This window comes from Pteropus medius, unplaced genomic scaffold (genome assembly GCF_902729225.1).
Source record: "Pteropus medius unplaced genomic scaffold, Ma_sr-lr_union100, whole genome shotgun sequence".
Classification (NCBI taxonomy): domain Eukaryota; kingdom Metazoa; phylum Chordata; class Mammalia; order Chiroptera; family Pteropodidae; genus Pteropus; species Pteropus medius.
Window position 1 is genome coordinate 16175951 of NW_024349798.1, and position 17297 is coordinate 16193247.

The 17297-nt window shown below is 58.5% G+C and overlaps 1 protein-coding gene across 11 annotated transcripts in view; it reads left to right on the forward strand.

The window, feature by feature from the left end:
- Positions 1-2681: 2681 nt before the first annotated feature.
- VPS35L (VPS35 endosomal protein sorting factor like) overlaps positions 2682-17297 on the forward strand; it is a 97063-nt gene continuing 82447 nt past the window's right edge. For 3 of the 11 annotated variants that reach the window (XR_005657875.1, XR_005657878.1, XR_005657874.1), the window contains exons 1-6: positions 4879-6109; positions 7819-7918; positions 9540-9707; positions 11055-11177; positions 13217-13241; positions 15577-15653. Coding sequence is in view for 5 of the 11 variants with exons in the window: in XM_039885479.1 (XP_039741413.1) it covers positions 5823-6109; positions 7819-7918; positions 9540-9707; positions 11055-11177; positions 13217-13241; positions 15577-15653 (780 nt within the window). In the remaining 6 variants the exon portion in view is untranslated. Of the gene's footprint in view, positions 2827-4877; positions 6110-7818; positions 7919-9539; positions 9708-11054; positions 11178-13216; positions 13242-15576; positions 15654-17297 lie in introns of those variants that run through there. The other 8 variants (XR_005657877.1, XM_039885479.1, XM_039885477.1 and 5 more) reach the window with 6 other exon arrangements.

A 17297-nucleotide genomic window follows, 5' to 3' on the forward strand; every position in this document is an offset into this window, starting at 1 on the left:
CCATGAAAGATGGTTCCCACTATTTATTATGTAACCTATGCCAGTGCTTATTCCAGCATTAGATTTTGCATGAGTTGGGATTTCCTTGTGTAGGGGCTGAGGGTTAATTATTCAGATTGAGCCAAAGGCAGGTGGACTTGCAGCTGGATTCGCTTATCTGAGTTTTGTCACCTGGAGGATGTTTCTTCAGGGTGAGTGCCTGGCACGTGGTTATTTTCTGGGGAACTCTAAAGTGTAAAAATGGGAATGGGGGCACTGATGCCTCCTATTCCTGCCCGTCATCCTGAACATGTCGTTAAAGAAACACAACCTGATTTTAGGCCTTCCCAGATATACGTGGAATCGTGTACAGGCATGGCTGTCACTCTTGTGACCTTGCGTTCGACCCTGCGGACCCTCCTGCCCTCTGCAGCCTGGCAGGCAGTTTTGCTGGCTCATTGGTTAGAACTCCTTCTGCTTGTCAACACTGTGTCTTCTGTTTACTGTCTTCTGGAAGTTTACTGACATTTTTTCATGGCCTCCATTTGGTATTCTTTATTGTCATTTATGAGGGGCTTGCTTTTCTATCAGGTGTCACTGTCCCATGAACAGCCACAGACAACGCCCCCTCCCCGCAAAGCAATAGTTATAAAAAAATAAGCAAATGGAGTTGGAGTGCTTTTTCTCCAAGGGACCAGAGTGGACATACATGTAGGTTATAAAAATAACTTTAAAAACCGAAGACTTTTAGTCGTTGAATACAGCAAATGAAACAGTCACATCCTTGAGCAGGTTCTAAAGACAGTTCTGGGGGCAAAAACCGCGCCTAATCAAAACTCTCTGGCTCTCAACTCCTCAGCTTCTCGGGGAGGGTGACAAAAGTGCCACCCGGACTGTGGTCTCGCGTCTCGGCGTCTGGTGGGGACAATCCCATTCACACTTTTCCTGAGCTTCTAACAGCCTGTTTCGGGATGACCTGCGTGGTCTGTCTGGGACACCCGCGTGTGGCTGGGAAAACGGCAGCTGCTCCAGGCCGCGCTGCCTCCTCGGCGACACGGCGGCGCCCTCCGCCCGCAGCGACCGGTCCCCGGTCAGTGGCCCTCGTGGGGCTTTGTCAGACGTGCGCTGCAGCGCGAGGGGCTCGGCCTGGGGACGCCGGCTGCAGCCCGAGGTCGGCCAGGCGCGGCGCGCTGTCCTGCGTCGCATGTCGCCAGGCCATTCGGCCTTTCCCGAGGAGCCCTTTCGAGAACGTGGTTTTCCGACCTCATTCGGTCAGAAAATACACTGGAAAAGGGGAAAAAAACCTGGCCGAAGGCCTCGTGACTAAGCGACGGTCTCCCGCAGCGGGTCAGGTCGGTGGCCGTGACCCCGGCCTGCGCCACTCGCCGTCGGTTTCTCAGCCGTCGGGGCTGATGGCGTTTATTTCGGACGCTTGCGGTGAGGAGCAGGACGGGCGCCGAGGGCCCGGGGCTCGCGCGGTCAGCGGTCAGCGGTCAGCGAACGGACACCGTCAGGACAGTTCCTGCGACTCCGGTTAAAGCGGAGAGAGCACGGGATGTCGCCCGTCCTAGAGACGCCCAGAGCCGTACGGCTTTGCCAAGTGGGGCGGAAAGCGACGCCCCGACTGCCCGCTCGGAGGCTGTCGCGTTGGCCTCTGGGGCGGCCCTGCGGACCCCGGTGGTCCGCCCTGGACGCGGGGTGCCGGAAGCGCTGGCCGGGGGGCGGGGGGCGTGGCTCACCCAACCCGAACAGTTAATGAGCAGCAGGAACACTGGCGGGTCCAGCCTGAGACCCTCTCCCCCCCGCCACGCGGTGGTCACCATCCTCGTTTAGCCCACGGCTGGAATCTCCTCCCGCCCCAGAAGGCTCAGGTGAGCCGGGCGATCCATTGTCCCTCACACTCATGGCACCGGAAGGTGGCGCGCCTGAGCTCTGCGGGACCCGGACGGCCCCTCACAATCATGGCACCGGAAGATGGCGCACCTGCATACTGCAGGGCGGGCATTTGCCCTTCACAATCATGGAACCGGGGAACAGCGCGCTTGCGCCCTTTGGGACGGGCGACTGCCCTTTACAATGATGGCGCCGGATAATGGCGCGCCTGCGCTCTGCGGCACGGTTGCCCTTCATAATCATGGCGGCGGGAAACGGCGCGCCTGCGCTCTTCGGGACGGACGTCTGACCTTTACAAAGATGGCGCTGGGAAATGGTGCGCATGCGCTCTGCGGGACGGACAGCTGCCCTTCACGATGGTGCCTCTACACTTTGAGGCGTGTGAATTTGCCCTTTAGAATCACGGCACCAGAGAACGGCGTGCCTACGCTCGGAGTTACGTGAACTTGCCTTTCACAATCCTGGTGCTGGGGAGCAGTGCCCTGCCGATTTACAAGATAGGTGGGGGAGGCGGGCGGGAGATGAGAATTGACCTTTACAGTCATGGTGCCGGAAGGTGGCGCACCTGCCCGCTGCAAGATGGGCATCTGCTCTTCACAGTTATTAAACCGGGCACAGCGCGCTTGCGCTCTTTGGGAAGGGAGCTTGCCCTTCACAATGATGGCGCTAGATAATGGCGCGCCTGCGCTCTGCGGCACGGGCGTCTGCCCTTAACAATTATGGCGCTGTTTTTAAAAAAAAAAAAAAGTGGTGCGCCTGCGCTGTGCGGAGCGGACGTCGGCCCTCAACAATGATGGCGCCGGAGAACGGTGCGCCTGCGCTCTGCGGGGCGGACGTTGGCCCCTCATAATCATGCCGGCTAGGGCGGGGCTTATCTGGGTCTGGAAGAGAGAAAAGGGCTGTCGGCCCCAGAACAGGCGGTCATGTGACTGGGAAGATGGCCGCCTTTCCCTGGTAAGGAGGAAGCGGCTGGTGGGCTCTGGGCAGGCGTTGTTTGGCCGTCTCTGGGCCTCTGGCTCGGTGCGTGTCTCGGCGAGTGTGTGTGCGCTCGTCGCGCTCCCCGTCGGGTGCTGCCGGAGGCTCCCAGCCCATCCCCGCTTGTCTTGGCTCCGAGGAGCTTCCCAGAGGCTGCTCCAGCGGGACGTTGAGTCTCGCCCCGGCCACGCCGTCCCCTAGAGAAAAGCCGCGTTCGCAGCCACGCGTGTCCCAGTCGAGTGGGTGCGGGGCGCGGGGCCGCCGGGCGCAGACAGCGCTGGGTCCCGCTGCGTCCGGGCGACCAGCGCGGCGCGGCCATCGCCCGAGCGGCTCGCTGCGCCGGGAGGGGACCCGCTTTCCCGCTGTGGGGCGGCGCCGTCCGCCGTCCTCGCCTGCGCAGAGCTGGCGGCTTCGTGCGGGCGGACGCGGGGTCGTAGGGTGACGGCCTTCGGAGGCGTTGGGCCGGGGCGCAGCCGCGCTGGGCGCCTGCGGGGCGGGCGGCTTCGGGGGGCCGAGTCTGACGCCGCGCTCTGCAGGAGGCGCCGGAGCTCGCCCTGCAGCAGCGAGCGGCACCTGCGACGCGGGCGACTGCGGCCTCAGGCCCCGGAGAAGGCGCGCGGCCGGGAGACGGACTCTGCCCTCCGTCCCGGAGACGGGGGAAGCTGCCGACCTGTCTCTCCGAACGGCGAGCCGCGGGGACAGCGAACGAGGGAGCGAGCGACAGCGCACGAGGGAGCGGGCAGCGAAAGGCGTCCTGCGCCACAGCGCGGGGCGAGTCAGGGACGGGCGCGCGCAGCCGCGGCCCTGCGGCCTGGATTCCCGGCCACGCAGTGAAGCGTCCTCATCGGAATGTGCTGGTGGCGGGTTTTGCCTTCCGTTCGTAAAGAAGACACAACGCCCCTGAGGCGCAGCGAGGGGTCGGCCCGCGCAGCCTCCCCGCGCTCCGCTTCCTTCCCGGCGGCCTCCCCTGTGTCCCCTCCACCTGGCTGGCTCTCCAAGCGGCTTCCTTCCTAAGGTACCACTGGGCCCCTTCCACGCCCAGCGGCTTTTAGGGAGTCATTAAGGCTTAAACACCACAAACACGAGAAACATGGCTTCAGTTCCCTGGGATTTTGTAATCAGAACATTCAGGAAGATGCCGTTTTCTCTCTGCCTCCTGGTACCCTTTGATCTTTAGCGTTTTCCATTTAAATTACAAACAGGGCCCCTAAGGCTTTCTGCATCTGGGGTCTCGGAGGTGTTAACGTGCCTGTGCCCTTGGTATTTCTCTGTGCGGTAGCCGATGGGCACCATTCAGTTTCCCTACCTGACTTGTTGCTCCTTAAGTGAAAGGGACTGAGTTGTCACCATCACCGGATCCCCAGTGCCTGGCGTGGAGCTCGGCCGATAACAGATGCTCGGTAACGTCTGTGGAGCGCACCGGGAAACAGACCCGCACAGGGAAGTGTGTTTCTGCCGTTGTAGTGGACACATGTCGAGCCTTTATTTGGTGCCAGGCGCTGTGCTGCGTGCTTAGCGTGCAGCCTCTCGCCTGACCCTCGTGACGATGCTGTTTTCCAGGCGAGGGGCTGGAGGCAGAAGGATGAAGCGGTTTACTGAGTCCTGGGGCGCTGAGCTTTGTGGGACCTTACTCATTGCCATCAGCGGGGCCTCCAGTCCTGGGCTGAGGTTTCTGGGTTGTTGTGCCCCAAGGCCCTCCAGAATGCCTCTGGCACACACTTTTTGTTGTCTCTGACCCATCGTGGCCCGGCCCGGCCTATGAGGTGTCCAATCCTCCATGCACCGCATTTCCTGTTTCCTCCCATGGCAGTGGCACTCTTAAAAATGCCACCCTTTAGAACCAGAATTTCTACATTATTTAGATTTTTTTGGTGGGATCCGGGGGGGTGTGTGTACTGTGATTGTGTGAGAACAAACTGGCCAGGTGGTCATTGTGACTTCTTAAAAAATCACCGGAGAATGCAAATAGCCAACCAAAAACAGTGGATTTTGGCATTTCCAGCATGCGATTAGTTTGGTAAGTGGCAATGGAATTTCTACGCATCCGTATTCTCAGGTGTAAATAACTTAAAAATAGGTCGCTGTCAGCCCTGAACGTGCGTGAGTCACCTGGGGATTTTGTTAAACCGCGGGTCTGACCCACCACCGTAAGTCCCTGGATCCCAGAGTCGTGTCTGCCTCTGTCACTCGCTGCTGTCACCCAACGAGCTACCAACACAGACAGCCTCAGCTTCTCTGTCTGACAGTGGACAGCATCACGGCACCCGCCTCCTGGGGCTGAGTCAGTGAGGAGCGGGAGGCGGAGCCCCCAGGCGAGCGCGTGATGGACGGGACGTCACCGCTAGTGTGCGGCGCATTCCCAGCTGTCCAGCGACGGGTCGGGTCCCATGGATGAAAACATCTGACCTCAGTTGCGGGTCAGATGCCATTTCTCCTCGTCCTGCTAAATCAGCCTTTTCATATTCAGAGCCGTCTAAGAGAAGCACGATGTGGCTTCTAAGACGTCACTGTGGTGTCGATGGCTGTTACTCCAGCTTGTTTATTCTTCGGGTTTTGCTCGTTTTGAAGTCGGGTTGGCCGAAAGCACGTTCAGGGGAGTCTGGAAGAGTGTTTCACAGATGACTGCAGCTGCGATGTTGTTTGAAGATGAAGACAGTGTGTGTTTTTAAAAAATGGGACTCAGAGGGCAACATTTTGGGGTTTTCCATTAAAGAGGAGGCCGGTGGTCCACATTGTTAACCAGCCCCTTCTGCGCTCAGAGCAGATTTACTTAGGAAAGGCGGAGATGAAATCGCGTGGGAGCCCAGGCTTTCTGGCTCGTGGGGGACGCTGAGGAAGGCCGAGTGAAATTGCAGGTCGGGGGACTCGGGGGCCTGGGAACCACGTGGCCAGGGCCAGTGCTCTTTGAGTTTCTCCTTTCCCTAAAGGTGGTGGCACGAATTGTCCCCTGTGCCCAGAAAAGCTGTTTGTCTGGCATGCGATGGTTTTCACCTGGGAAGCGCCCGTGTCTTTTGTTGAAAGGCACCACTTGTGAGACCCAGGGTGCCCCCCAAGCCCCGTGGGAGGCGGCAGTGGGCAGCGGTGGGGTGAGACGGCCACCCCAACAGCACGTGCTCTCGTTTCTCTCCCCGTGGACAGGCGGAGAGTTCCCCAGGGTTTACGTCTGTTGCCCCTTCGATGGCCGCCCGTTCGTGAGGCACGTCTCTCTCCTCGTGTTACCTGCGAGCACCCCTCAGCGCTTTGCTGGGGACTCCCTCGGCAGGTACCCGTTTCGTGGCTTACGAGGTCTCCCTTCATGGCAGAGGACACGGTCACAGCTCAGCCCTTGCCACTTTATAGCAAGGATGGCTTCACGGCCCTCGTCCCCTCGGGGCCTTCACCTGCACGCGTCTGCTAGTGTCCTGTCCACAACGCCGCGTCCCCCCCGCTGAGCCCTCAGGGGATTCGCCCTGGACAGGCCACTCCGGCCTCTGCCTGCGCCCAGCCCCAAAGCCGCGGCCGCGTTTTCTCATGGCAGCACCTGCTCCTGGCACCATTTTTTTTTTTTGCCTCCGTTGTTTCGGCTGCTGTAACGAAATCCCACCGACTGGGCAGCTTAGAACAACAGAAATTGATTCGTGACCGTCCCGGAGGCCGAAGCCCGGATCATGGCCCCAGCGTGGTCTGCTGAGGGCCACCTCCAGGTTCCTAGCCGGCGACCTCCCGCTGTGTCCCTGTGGGGGGAGGTCCCTTTTGTCACATTTTATCAGGGCCCTGATCCCATCGGTGAGGGCCCCACCTTCGTGCCCTCAGCACCCCAAAGGGCCCTGCCTCCTAAACCATCACCCGGGGGCTGGGATTCCAATTTGGGGGGTGAACACGAACAGTGTTGGAGCGCAGGTGGCCTGGGGGCCCCTCCGGTTCAGACCATAGCCCCGTCCTGCCTGTTATGTGTTGTCCTGCTGCATTTTAATTCTACGCATAGTTTAACACTGTAAGTTATTTTTTGTAGTCAGTTTTCGTGCGCGCGCGCGTGTGAGCGTGTGTACGTGTGAGCGCGTGTGTGAGCGCTGTGTGTGCGCGTGTGTGCGTGTGTGAGCATGTGCGTGTGTGCGTGCGCGTGCGCGCGTGCTGGCGACCGGGGTCCTGGTTCTCGGGCCGCAGGCTTCTTTCTTCTGCCGTGTCTGAGAGGCAGCTCGACGAGGTGCTGCATTCTTGCTGCAGTTTCTCTCTTTCCGTCCTTGAAAGGCACGAGCTCGTTCGTCTCCTGACTCCCAGCTCTGTGCCGAGATCGAAATCTCGTTCTCTGAAAATCACGTGCCTTTTTCCCTTTTAAGAAATCCGCGCGCTCTCAGTTTTAGCCGTTTTACTATGAAGCCCCGAGGTCGGTGGTTTGGTTTTGTGTTTGAGGCTCGCTTGGGGCACAGGAGTTTCTCGACTCTGTGGCTCGATGCCTGTCTTTCGTCCAGGGAAGTTTTCACCTGTCATCTCTCCATGTGCAGGTGCCGCCGACCTGCCCAGCACCTGGGGTGGGGGGTGGGGGCCAGGGCCGGAGGCCTCCCCTCTCTGCACCCCCTTGTCTTCTGAAGCTCCTCCTTCGGGCTCTGGCTACCTCGATGGCCCGAACCCTGATTCATCCATCCAGCCCTGTGAGGTTTCCTCGAAGCCCTTGGGGCTGATCTGCTGCCCTCGGCCGGCTCCAGTCTCTCGTCCAGCGTCAGTCCGCAGCCGCCCTGTGGGCTGGCGGGGCTGGCTCCCCCTCGCTGCTTCCCTGGGCTCTGGGGTCTGGCCTCGCTGGTTTCGTATGTCCTGGCAGCTCCTTGTACCTTCAAACTGATCCCCAAACGGTTTTTTTTTTAATTTAGCACTTCTCGTCAGTGTTGGCAGAAACACTGTCCCTCTGTAAAGTGCCGTCTCGTGAAGTCCCAGCCAACGTCTTGGCGTGTTCAGCATCACCATCCGCTAACGGGCGTCTGGCTTTGCTGTCCCCAGGCACCCCCGGAACAGGAACTACAAGGCTGAATTCGCATCATGCCGGCTGGAGGCGGTGCCCTTGGAGTTCGGGGACTATCACCCCCTGAAGCCCATCACGGTAAGTGTGGTCCAGGCCCCCCGGGCGAGGACCCCTCCCACGACAGCACATCAGCTTCCCGGGCCTCTCGTCGGCCAGCGGGAGCCTCCTTTGCACGTGTAGATCATGTGTGTCCCCTGCCCTCGTTTCGTCCCCCCCTCCTCCCCCCATCATGAGTGTGGGATGCCTCGTTCCCGGGGGAGGTGTGAGCAGAGTATGTCATTACCCGTGGGGGGCGCTGTCCTCAGCAGCACTGTTATCTGTGACTTTATTTAAAAAACTCAACAGAAAGCAGGAAAGGCGTTTAGCTGGTCACTGTCTTCTGGGTAGCACTCTCTTGATCGTCAGCAAGTAATAGAAGCCGTGGGGTCGTCACCGCGGGTGGAGAGAGGTTGACAGACAGATACCCGCGGGTACTGAGGACATAAAGTTCTTATGATGGGGAGCTGAGGACCCGCAGACACGATGACATAAAGCAGGAGGTCACGAGACTGGCCCTCGAACTCCCGTGGGCTCCCGTGGCCGGCCCACCGCTGGGTTGGTCCTGCTCTCAGGCCCTCACCCACGTGGTGACAGACGGGCTGCGGCCGCCCCAGCCTCCCATCCAGCGGCGGGGGATGTTGGGGCCGAGGCCCACCCTGGGAGCCGGGAGCAGAGTCAGGAGGAGCCGAGAGCCGGGATCTGGGCTGTCGGGCCTGGGAGGTGCAGGGCTGGGTGCCAGGCACACAGACGACACGGGCACCAGTGACAGGCACTGGGCCCAGTCACCCCGGCGCGGTGTCAGGCCCCAGGTCTGGGGGACGTCTTCAGTGAGGCTGCTCTCGCTTCCGACACCAGCCGCAAACCGGGGCCCCCGGGAACCCACACTTCGGATTTTCTTGCATCCAGCGCTCTGCCCACTTCCTTCCGTCTGTCCCTCTCTGAAGGTCGGTCTCCTCTGCTTCCCTGAGGGCGCGTGTCCAGCGTGCCCGTCACTGGCCTCAGCCCCCGGTCCCGGTTCCCATGGCTTCGCCCTTGAGCCTCACTCGCCCACTGGCCATTGCTCCGGTTCTCAGCACAGACTGGTGGCTCAGGGCTTCACCCCTGGCCCTGTCACCTGAGGCTGGGGAGGGCGGGGTGGCGGCCAGTGGGACGGAAGCGTGGCATCACACCCCAGTGCCCGCTGTCAGCTCACACCCCGGGACCTGGCACTGGGCGAATTCTCCCGAGGGGGCGGAGCTGGCACCCACTGCTCTGCAGTGACGGACACTTCACAGAGCCACTGAGACTGCAGCGTGGTGACGCTGGGGGCTCACGCGTCCTTGTCACTCCCTGCCTAGGGCATTGCCGCATGGTGCCCGTCTGGATGCGGTAGGTCCGGGGTGGGGCGTGACATCTGCCTGTTCTGCGAGCTCCTGGCTGATGTGGCTGCCGCCCGTCCAGGGACCTGCCACCACCTTCTAACCGTCATGGCCCCGTCTCTTCCTTCCTGACCCTGACTTCCCACCCTCCCTCCCCAGCCGCTGGGATTCTGAGTCTTGCCAATTTGTCACAAAAATGTGTCCCTGTCATGGAACTAAGAAAACCCATGCGAGCGTGTTCACCGGCAAAAGTCGGCAGAGGTGCCCCTTGACCTTGACCCTCGCGGTGTCCTCCCCCCCAGGTCATGGAGTCAAAGACGAAGAAGGGGAACCGGAAAGGCAGCACGTCGTCGACGTCCTCCTCGTCCTCCAGCTCCGTGGTGGACCCTCTGAGCAGCGTCCTGGACGGGACCGACCCCCTCTCCATGTTCGCGGCCACTGCTGACCCCGCGGCCACGGCGGCTGTCACGGTAACACGCCCTCAGGGCGCCGTCCAGGGGGTCAGCCCTGCGGGGTCGGGGCTCGGGAGTTCCTCTTTTTGGTTTAAATTGCAACCGGGGCGTGTCCTGGTTGTCGCGGTTCAGGTGATGCAGATGCCACAGGGTGCAGCTCACGGGTGACACGGGAGAGGCTGGCGTAGGTCCCGGGAGCTGCTTTTTTCTTTTTTTTTAAAGTGTTTAAAAATTTAATTTCCCTTTTATAATTCTTTTGGGTTTATTTTCATATAGTTACATAAGCAGTTCACTCATTTTTCACATAAAATTAGCTGAACAGCACAGACGAAGCCCCGTCGGCCATTTCCGCCCATTCTGCCCACCGCCTGCAGGTCACCGGTGACATCGCTGTGCTGTGCAGTTTTGTATAACTTCTTCTGTTTTCATAGATGTTACGACAGCAATTTCCGAGCGTTTACATGCTCACTCGTTTATAAATAACAGTGACAACAGTGTCACCTGATTGTGACAGACCCTTCCAAGTGCACGCGCTCCTGGTTCTCAGACGCCCTCCCAAGAGGCGTTATGTTCCCCGTTAAGGAGGCCCACGGAGGAATAGGGGTGCCGAGTTATGTGGAAGCTGGACTTCCCACCGGCCAGGCTGCTCCGGAACCCGCGCTCGGAGCCAGTGTTCTGTGCTGGAGGCCAAAGACACAGCTTAGAGCTTTGTTTTTTTTTTTTTAATCAAGTATATACTTTTTTTTACCTTGACGTGCCGTAGCTCCGTGTTCGTCCGTACAGGACAGCCTAAGTGTCGGTGGCCCTGTCAGGCTCTAAAGAGTGGGCACCACGTGCTCCGACTCGCTGATCCTCTTCTGATGGGGCGTAGACTGCTTTCTGGCGTTGGCTGGTGTAGACGGCCGTTCCTGGTCCTTGGGACGCACAAGCGCCGTGGGGCATACGTGCGGGGGTTCTGCAGGACGGGGCTCCTGCCAGGTTCTCCAAGTCCTCGCCAGCAGAACTGAGGGGCCTGTCTCTCCGGCCCCTGCCAGCATGGATGTCGTCCGTCCTGCGAAATCTGTGCCCTGCTGATGACCAAAAAATGATGTTGTTCAGTTTGCTTTTCCTCGATTTTTAATGAGTGTGAGTGTCTTTCGGTATGTTGGCCATTTGTGCTGACTTGGCCTGAGAAATTTATCATAGCAAACCTTTAGGTAGGTTTATTTTATTCTCCATTGAGGACCATCTGCCTTCTGCTGAAACTTTTTGCTAAGTTCCACTCTTCTGGCAAGTTCCGGTTCATGGAATATACCGTGCTGCCGACTGCGGCCGCCGTGTCCTTTTCCTTTTCCCCGCTGCTGAGATTGTCGTGCTTTTCCGCAGGACGGTCCCAGGAAGAAGCGTGACAGGGACGATACCTCGGTGGTCGGGCCAGATTTCGAGCCGTGGGCCAGCAAGCGGGGCGAGATCCTGGTGCGGTACACGACCACGGAAAAGCTCTCCATCGTGAGTCGGGCGGGCTGCTCCGGTCTAGGGGGAATCTCCTGTGACAGTCTGGTGCGGGGGTTTCCGGCCCCCACCAAGCCACGCTGGCACCAGCAGGGTGTCCGGCTCAGCTCATTTCTGACACTGTCGACCGGGAGGTGGCGTCACACCCCACGGTTAAGGGCTCCGTCCCACGAGACTGCCCCCCACGTCGGACGCTGGTCCTAAGTCCAGGCAGGTTGTCACCGGCGCCTCCGACCGCCTGGCTGTAAATCAGTGGTCCCCATGACTCTCCTCGCGGTCGGTCAGTCTGCCGGGGCCGCCCACAGGACTCAGGAAGCCTGTTCCCGCACCAGGCCTCCGGTTTATCACAGCCAGACAAGGAGATGCGTGGGGGGAAGCCCGGGGGACTTTGGGGTTCGGCACAGTGGCGGGAAGTGGTCTGGTTCATGGGTCAGAAGCTCTCCGAACCCTGAACCCCTTCCCTTTGGGTTTCATGGCGGCGTCATTACCTCGGTGGAGTCGATTAGCTCCTTGGCCCCGGGACTATCCCCAGCCGGCCTCCCTCGGGGCTGGGGCGGGGCTGGGAGTCAGCCCCATCCTCCAGATTGTTCCACAAGTCACCTCATTGACGACCAACTCTGTCACCACTCAGGAAATCCCAGGCTTTTAGGAGCTCTGTACCCGAGACTGGAAGTGTCTTATAAATCACAGCGTCACGGTAGGGTTGCCCCAGCTTGTGGCTCCGTGAGTTTTATGTCAGTGTCACTTGGGGAAAAAAACATGGCAATTGGTTTCTCAAAAACTGAAGAATGAGGGATCTGGCCCAGGTCAGAGAGGGGACTGGAGCCGCGGTGACGTCCCTGGGCGTCCCCGGAGGACGGTCATGCTGTGAGGAGTGTGTCACTGTCCCCGCTGTGCCTCGTGAGGCCCCCGCAGCCAGGCTCTTCCAGGTCACTTTGTGTGGCCGCTGGGAGGAGACATTGGCTCGTGCCTGGGGACAGTAGGGACTGTAAGGTCGCCGCGGCCAGTCCCCGCAGGAAAGGCCGGCAGAGCCGAGACCCGCCTGGGAAAGCAGGTTCACGCCTGCGTTAGGGAGGACCAGGCAGGGCACAGTGGTTCGTCCCCAGACCCCTCCCCAATGACAAACAGGAGAGACGTTTCTCTTGGCACTAAAAAGAAGCCTGGAGGTGGTTCGTTCAGGCCCAGCGTGGCAGCTCCGAAGTCATCAGGGACCCAGCTCTTTCTGTCTGCGGCTGCTCTGCCACGGCCGGTGTCAGTCACCTCACGTCCCTGAGTCCCCCTCTCCACGCCCAGTTACGTTTTTCTGAAAGGTGGCGTGGGTTATACGCAGTGCAGGGGAAGCGGGCAGATGTGACTGTGTGCCTCCAGGGGGCGGGGCGCAAGGAGGGCAGAGAGGGCGGACTCAGCGGGCACACGGAGGCCCTGCCGCCCGCCTCGTCCTGCCCGCCTGGCGAGCCTGCTGCTCGAGCAGGACGATGGGTGAGGTGACCAGACTGCGACATTTTTCCCTTATTTTCTGAACGCCTCGAGTTAATTTAGAGCGGCAATTCTCAACTGGAGGTCACTTTACCCTCCCAAGGGACGTGCTGCAGTGTCCGGGGACATCTTTGGTTGTCATAGCTGTGGGGACGGTGCTGGCACTTGGCGGGTGGAGGCTGGCGATGCCGATAAACATCCCGCAGTGTACGGGACGGCCCCACGACAGAATTTTCCAGCCCGTAATGTAAATGGTACTGAGGCTGTGACATCCTGCTTCAGAGTAAGCTACGTGCTGTCACGTGACTGCGCCGTCCTCAGAATTTTGCTCTTTGTTGGCTCGCTTTGAGAGTCCTGAATTGAGTAGAAATTTGAATCTCCAGTAGTTTCTAGTGAGCGGTATTGTTTGAATAAATAGTTCTACTTTTCGTTTGGCTTTGTTGGAAAACGGGTCATATTGTCTCAGTGCTATGTGAATGCTAATTTAACTTACAAGTTTTTTCTTTATCATAGAATCCAATAAGTTTTTAAAAACTAACATTTTTTTTTTGTCCCTGCAGAATCTGTTTATGGGATCTGAAAAAGGTGAGTTTTTGTTGTTACTATGGGGAATTCTCTGGTTGCCCTTAATATAATTTCACAGAGAGAAAAACAGTTTGTAGCGTCCAGTCCTGACATCTGCTTCAGTTGAAGCTGTCGCGTCCTATGTTCCACGTCAACTTAGTAGAATTGAAATCATGTTTAGGCAATGGATTAAAGATGAAGGGGTTACGTGGTGGAGAGCGTAAGCTCACGGCCGGATCCTCTGGGTGCAGAGCAGTGATCTCTCCCTTGCGAAAACGCAGATCTGCTGGTGGGGTGAGGGGTGCTCAGACTTCCTGGCCACAGTCCCCGAATGCAGAGCGTCTCTGTTTCCTCTGCCGGGACACAGTCCGGAACTGGGGTCCTGGACCTGGCCGTGCGGCAGGCTCCCCTCATGCATGTACTGACCACGGCCCCACGTGGCTTGTCGAGGTAACCCTGGGGGGCGGGGCACGGGAATTTCTTTGCTGACTCTGAAGGCACTGACGTGTCATGTACCCCACTGGGCTGCAGGTGAGGTTGGCTTTGGTTTTTGTGCAAGTCACAAGCGTGTCAGCTGTGACTCTGCGTTGACAGCAGGTTGAGACAGCACATCGGAAATCAGGAGACTGGGACCCCTTTGTTACGGGCATAACTTTGACCCAAAACGGTAAAGAAGTAGATCATGGCATTGCATACCCCCCGAAAACATCGACGACACGCCTCGCTGCTGAGAATGCCGGCGGCAGGAGCTATTGTACGTTGCCGGCCGGCGTGCAAAAGGACACCCACTGCGCGAAGCACTTGCACACGATCAGGATCGAAGGTGGGCCAGCCCTTTGACCTGGCGATGCCACTGCTAGGACATGTCCTAGATCAGAAATGGGCAAACTGTGTGCTGTAGGTTAAATCTGGCTGGCTGTTTGATTTTGTAAATAAAGTTTTATTGGAAGCTGCCATGCCAGTTTATTTACGTACTGTTAATGGCTGCTCTTGTGCTAAAATGGCAGAGTTGAGTAATTGTGACAGAGGCCATGTAACTCACAAAATCTGAAGTATTTACATCTGGCCTTCTACAGGAAGTGTTTTTCTAACTCTGCACAGACACATGTTCCTTAAAGTGTGGTCCGAGGACCAGCAGCAATGACTTTACCTGGGAGCTCGTTAGAAATGCGGTCTCGGCCCTGCCAGACCTCCAGAAAGTCAGAGTCCGCAAGTTAATGTAGCCTCAAGTGATCCCTGTGAAAGTTTGTGAAGCTCCGCCCCGAAGGCGTGCAGCACACGTGAATGGGAGACATGCCCAGGAGTGTCCATCACGGCATCGCTCAGAGCAGCCGCAGACAGGACACAACCAAACATGCATCGGTAGCAAAATAAAACAGTTGTAGCATCTTCACACGTGGAGGATACTAAACAGGAAAACGAGTGGGCTACGCACAACTCTGTCCAACAACGGGAAGTAAAGTTAATGGTGAACAGAAATTCGGTGGTGGTCACAAAGGTTTTATAATGTGTTAAAACGGACACGTAGGCACATTCTGTATAATATTTCAGAATGAAGGCAGAAATGGAAACAGGTAAAAAATTACTTGGAAACTTTAGTAGTTGTTAGTTAAATAATTGTGCTATGCTCGCAGCTGATCGCGGCCAGATCTGAGTTAGCATCACAGCTAAGAAACCCCGTGCCTTAAAACAGTCGACCTTAGCTCCTGAGATGTGGGTTTGGGAGGCAGGAGCAAAGAGACCCCAGTTCCAGCACAGAAGCCCCCCGTGATGGGGAAAGGGTTTGGGACTGGGAGGCAGTGAAGAGGACAGCCAGCTGTCCGGAGAGCCTTGGCCTGTGGCCGGCTCGTGGCCTGAGCCCTCACCTTCCTCTCTGTCCGCCTGTCCCCGCTGATGGGAGGAGCTGTGCCGACAGGTGGCGGGTGGAGGCGCCGCTAGCCCTGTGTGCTTGGAGAGGGGAGAGCTCTGAAGCCCTGTTCCCGCCTCGGGGCAGACAGTGATGCTGTCTAGTTGGTGTAAGGGCATGACAGTCCCACACTGAGAGGCCTCTCGTCTGTGGAGAACAATCAGATGACGGGTTTTTGGCGTCCTCATCTGGACTGCCTTTCTCTAGGAGTGAGCCAGTGCAGTGAAAAGTTTGTAAACATCGAATAGAGTGGAACCATTTTGAGGCTGGCCTCCCAAGCTCCGGGCCGGCTTCTGAGCCGAAATGGCTGTGGAAGGAGCTTGCTCTCAACATCTCGGTTCGAAGTTGTTCCCCGGCCCCTTTCTTCATGATGCAGCGTAGAGAGAGGCTTGCCTTCGGGGCAGTGACGACGGGAAAGCCGCCCGCGTGACGTGCATCTGTTCTGTTCAGGCAGAGCTGGGGCCGTAGCATCGGCAGCGTCGGAGAAGGTTCGCACCAGGCTGGAGGAGCTGGACGACTTCGAGGAGGTGAGCATGTCGCCCGCCGAGCCCCCGGGAGCCTGCCTCGGGCCGGTTTTCCAAAGGCGTCTTTTCTCACTGACGCCTGAGCAAGCTCGGGTCGTGTGAGGACGGGCTCACTGGACGCGCCAGCTGGAGCCATGTCCCCAGGACACCTGAGATCAAGGCCCCAGCCTGCTCCCTGCTGCAGAGGCTGCACACGGCCGCTGCTGGCTGGACAGGGCCCTCAGGACTCTTAATTGGCCTGCACGTGCTTGCAAAAAGCATGACTCACTCACCAACTCTTAAAAAATGGTAAATTCAACACACACATCCGGATCTCTGGCTTCTCTCGAATCCCGTGTGCCAGTCATGGGCCCACACTCCCGCAGGTGCCCAGGGCAGGCACCGTCGGGGTTGTGCAGTCCTCCCTGTCCCCGCGCACTCGTGAACGTGAGGGGTAGACTGGCCCTTGGAGACGGGTGGATTCGTGTCCTCCACGGTATCATTAGGTGGCCCAGCGTGGCACTTAAGAGGACGCTGGAGCCAGACTGCCTGGCTCTACCGTTTGGTCATTCTGCGATTTGGGGCAAGGTGCTTACCAGCTCTGTGCCTCAGTTTACATATCTGTAAAATGGGGATGCTACACAGTACCTGCCTCTTAGGTTTGATATAGGGATTAAGTGCGTTGACGCACAGGAAGTGCTGAGGCCAGCACACGGTCCATGCCTGCGGGTGTTAGCTGTCACCACCGTCACCCTGTGTCCAGGGGCCTGAGCGCGACCGTGTACCACACGGTGCCCTCAGGTAGGCACCTCTCCTGTTCCCGTTTCCTCATCTGTAGGGCGGGGGTGGAGGGTGTAGTTGTGCGGGCCCGATCGGGCCTCTCTGAAGTCGCTGTTCCTGTGCTGTACCTGCCCTCGGCTCAGGGCCTTCTAGCTCCGAGCCAGAGTCGTCGGGGGCTCAGCAGAGTCTAACCGTCCAGGGTCTGATTTCCCAGTTGAGACAGGACGCGTTTTGAAGTAGGGCGCCCGAGAGCCGCCGTCTTAATATTTCTGAGGCAGCTTGGCTGGTAGAGAGGGAGCTGCTGAGGGTTTTAAAGCTCTTTAGTCTGTGAGTCTCTGAAGGCCACTTGAGCTGGCTTCGGTTGGAAATGGGGACTTGCTCGAAGGACACGGGCTCTTCCCTGAGTCCAGGGACACAGTGGCCTGGAGCTGGGAGCTGGAGAAACTCCCGGAGACCTGGCAGCTGTCCCGTGCGGCCTCCCATCTCTGGTTCTTTTTCCCATTCTCCGTGTCTTCCCCTGCAGACTGGCCCCCTTGCTCACAGCGGAGGTGGTGGCTGCATGGCTCCAGCTGCCACAGCGTTAGTCAGGGTAAGGCTGGGCCGTGCTGTGGTAACGAATGACCCCTATGCCTCAGCGGCTGAATATAGCGAAAGTTTCTTTCTTTCTCACGTTATTCATCCACCGTAGGTGACAGACATATCTCTACCTCATGGTGCTGCCATCTCACCAGATGGCTTCCAGGGTTGTCACAGCAGAGCTGAGGAAAGGGCCAGTTTTCAGCCTCAGCTCGGAAGAGACACATTCCCTCTGCTCACAGCCCGTCCTCCCAGACTAGTCACGTGGCCCCTGGCACTGCTCAGGGCAGGGAGGGCCCTGTCTCCCAGCTC